At 55.4% G+C, this 3855-nt stretch overlaps 1 protein-coding gene across 4 annotated transcripts in view; it reads right to left on the bottom strand.

Moving 5' to 3' along the window:
- Positions 1–3830, bottom strand: part of FLOT2 (flotillin 2) — an 18309-nt gene extending 14479 nt beyond the window's left edge. For 3 of the 4 annotated variants that reach the window (XM_030888190.2, XM_045299555.1, XM_004706914.2), the window contains exon 1: positions 3731–3830. In XM_030888190.2, coding sequence (XP_030744050.1) covers positions 3731–3779 — 49 coding nt within the window. In that variant the 5' untranslated portion in view covers positions 3780–3830. Of the gene's footprint in view, positions 1–2947; positions 3232–3730 lie in introns of those variants that run through there. The other variant, XM_045299556.1, reaches the window with a different exon arrangement.
- Positions 3831–3855: the final 25 nt, after the last annotated feature.

Raw genomic sequence — 3855 nt, 5'->3', positions numbered from 1 at the left:
CAGACACACACACAGACACACACACACACACACACACACACACACACACACACACGAGATGTTAGGCTTGTCCGTTTCTCTGGGGAGTGGAGACACCTGTCCACAGGGCTGCAGCTCAAGGTAAGCCAACACAGGCTTGTCTGTCCGGAAGAAGCAGGGTAGGGAGGCCTCTGAGGACAAGCAGTCCATCTGAAACCCAACCATGCTGGGATCAAGTCAAACTGGAAGAGGAACAAAAATCACAGCTTGTTCCATTTCTACCTCTTCTGGCTTGTTGAGCACCGGGCATGGCTGGCTGCCTGCAGGCAGCTCCATGGGCTTCTCAATGCTGTGGAGCAGGTGGTAGGGGCGGGGTGGAGCGTGTGTGTGTGTGTGTGTGTGTGTGTGTGTGTGTGTGTGTGTGTGTGTGTGAGAGAGAGAGAGAGAGAGAGAGAGAGAGAGAAAGAGAGAGACTCTACCCTTTTAACCTTTTTTTTTTTTGACCTTGGGAGTAGGCTGCCACAGCTTAAGCTGGGCCTAGAGCACGGGAGACAGGGCCAGGCTCCCTGGCAGCTGCACCCCCAGCAGTGTCTTTGGGCAGGCTTCTTCCTCCCAGCTTCCTGACCACTCCCAGCGGGAGGAGCTTTCCCAGCAGAGGGCCCTCCATGCACTTCTTTCGGACCCCCTGGAGCCCACGCTCATTGAATCCTGGAAGTTTCTCCTGCCTTCCTCTTTTTTTCCTAACCCAAATTTGCTTTTGCTTGTCCTGTCTTCAAACAGAAGCCCTAGCAAACTCCCCAAGACAACCTCCCAAATGCTCTCTGCCCCTCCCCGGACACAGATTGACTCTCTGTCCTCCCAGGAACAGCCCTGTCCCTCCCAGCTGCTCTGCCACCGCAGTCTTAGCTGGACGGTGCCAAATGGCTTGTACCTCAAGGTTGGTGGATCGAACCCAATCCAGCAGTACTGTGGAAGAAAGACCCAGCATCTATTAAGATCCATTAAGATGTCTAGAGACTAAAGGGAATTAGTGGTTACCAGGAATAGGGGTGGTGTGGTGTGGGGGCACTGTTTAAGGAAATGGGAAATTTGGCAACATAGGTGGTGTTTATACAACAGATTATGTAATTCTTTTTTTATGATTATGTAATTCAAACCACTCAATTGTACACCTAAAAATGTTGTGCTGTAGATATATATTTACAACAATAATAATAATAATAAGAGATTCTTGCCAAGCAAACCCCAAGGAAGGAGCCATTCTCGGTAGCACATGGGCTGCAACCACTGACAGCGCAGTCAAGAGTACCATAGTCTACGAGGGGGTGTTCGTCCCTGTGGAGTGCAAACAGGTTGGCTGTTCATCACAAGGCTTGAGTCCATCCAGAGGTGCCTCAGAAGAAAGGCCTGGTGATCTACTTCCAAAATATCTACTCTGACACACTTGGGGTTCATCTGAGCGGGCAGCTGACGTGATAGCACCTAATTTTAGTTTGGTGTGAGCCCCCAGCCGCTGTAGGAGCCTGGCAATGCCTGTGGATTCCTTCTCAGGATGTTTACAAGTAAAATAAAATAGGTAAGAAACAAATGATACTGTAAGTCACCCAAATATGAAAACAGCCAAGTGTGTACTATGGTAATATAAATCTTTTTTATTACTGTGTTACGTCATCACGTCTACTGGTTCATCTAAAAGCTTAGTTTTGGAGTAGTGTAGGCTCTGGCCATCTTTCACGGTCCCTGCAACAATTGCAGCACCATAGAAAAACACCTGCGGATCCGATTACCATTTGTTGCAGACATCCATAATAGTCGGATTGGCTAAATTTCAATCAAGGTGAGTGATAACAAGAGCATACATACTTGCTTCCCCACCCCCAGCCGATTCACAGACCTCTGCCTACATACTCCAGGTTAGGAACCTCTGGCCTATGGCGGATTTGAGAGATAAGTGTGGTGTGGAGAGTCCCCTCTTAAATTCCCAGAAATGGAAAGAGAGAAAAAGGTTTTATGTTATAGAGTGAAGGAAGGAGGTTAGACAGTAAGGAGGACCCCCGGATTTTGCAGGTGCAAAGAATCATGAAATGGAGCAACATCTTCCTGAAACTGACGCAGGGCGAGGTGCCTCGCTTAGTTGCAGACCCCACCAACAGGGCAGGTGGGCAGGCGGGGCTGAAGTAGCTGTCTCAGGTCTCCTGAGAGTCCAGGAGCAAAAGGAAGCTACATCTCAGCACGTTGAGCTCAGATCCCAAGGTGCAGTTAAGCTAGCCATTATCCCTCCCCCTCCTCTCCCACCCTTCCCCGATTCCACCACCCTCAAACCTGAGCCAACATCTCTTCCCTCCACCCTTTCAATAGCTCTGAGCACTGCATTGGCCTGTGGGGCTAGGGCCAGGGCCAGGTTCCAGCTGCCTCTCTTAGGGGGTTCTTCTTGTCCTGCAGTCTCCAGGACTTTTACACAGAAACAGAATTGCCATTTTTGGCCCCTCAGCCGAGTCTGGGCTTCCAAGGAGACTCCATAAGAAAACAAGAGGGTTTCCTGGGCTTTCGGAATGCCTTCTCCTGGGTGGAGGGCCGGAGATCTTAGAGCAGTGTGGCCTGGAATCCCCCTGCCTGCTAGGCTGCCTCTGTTTTCAGGGGAAGTGTTTTCCTCCCCAGCAGGAGTGGTGTCAGATCATGGATGGTGGGGCTCCCTGTTTCAGTGAAGAAATTAAATAATTTTGAGATCCAAATCGGACCAGAGGCCACGCTTTGGGGTAACACTTCCCAATGAATTACCACACTTCTCAAAGGGTGGGCAGCTCCAAGCCCTGGCTTAACAGCTCCCCCACCCCCCAATTACCCACTTCAGTAGCCACGCCCTGACAGCTTCTGCACCGGTGGTGGAATTAGGACAGGAGACTCCTCCAACTGCAGCCCCCCAACCCCACCCCCCAGCTGTCAGGCAGCACCACCCCCTCCCCAGCACCTGTGAGTCCGGGCTGGCACCAACTGCTGACTTGAAAGGCTTCGGCCTCTCCCAAAGGCACCCCAAACACAAGCTAAAGGCAAGCCATCCATCCCCTGCCCCAATACTGCTCCCTGATACAGAAATTCCGGAATCTGCAGCGTTTTGTAACCAGGGCCCGGTTTCCCAACCGGTAGAGGCCGCATGCGCGTTCCCAGGGCGGGCAATGCCAGTAAATCCCGGCGAGCCCCAGCCTGCTCGGAATTAACGGGGACTGTGCCCCGAGAAGGGAGTCTCGGCTGGGGCCCCTCCTCCACACAGGCACCTGTCTGGCGGCGCTGTGCGACCCACCCTGGGGCCCGGGGCGCTGGACCACAACCAAACCGCTATGTTCCCGGGGCACGCTGGTTCCTCTTCCCCGGAACCCCACGGCTGCCTTCAGCTCGGGACCCCTGACCCACGGTGCAGCGGCGGGCGCGCCCCGCGTAGCGAGGAGGGGCTAAACGCGCCGTGGGAGGGAGGGGGAGACCCCGGTGGGTGGCCGAGGGCGCGAATACGGAAGCATGACCGGGGTTCCTTCTGGGGAGGGGTCTCTCGGCGGTGGCCGTGGCCCTGGGCAGCGCCCCGAGCGGGGCGCGGTCGGCTCGGGCCCACGGTCCCCCAGCGCTGCCCTCCTCCCTGGGGGCTCCTCTCTGGGCCCAGCCCTCGATCCTCGTTCCCTCCCCAGCTCGACAGCCACCCCGAAACCCCTCAGCCATCTCCCCAGCCCGGCAGCCCACCCTCCCAGAGCCCCCGGCCCCTCACCTGAGACCACCAGCGCCTCGTTGGGCCCGACCGTGTGGCAATTGCCCATGGCGCTGCGGGACGGAGGGCCCCGGGGCCGCCGAAAGCTGGACAGCAGCTGCGGGCCCACACCCCGCTCCCCGGCC

This window comes from Echinops telfairi, unplaced genomic scaffold (assembly GCF_000313985.2).
Source record: "Echinops telfairi isolate 266 unplaced genomic scaffold, ASM31398v2 ScPeMD7_7458;HRSCAF=8496, whole genome shotgun sequence".
In the NCBI taxonomy this organism is placed as follows: domain Eukaryota; kingdom Metazoa; phylum Chordata; class Mammalia; order Afrosoricida; family Tenrecidae; genus Echinops; species Echinops telfairi.
The sequence above is the reverse complement of the archived record's forward strand: the minus strand, read 5'-3'. Positions and strand labels throughout refer to the sequence as shown.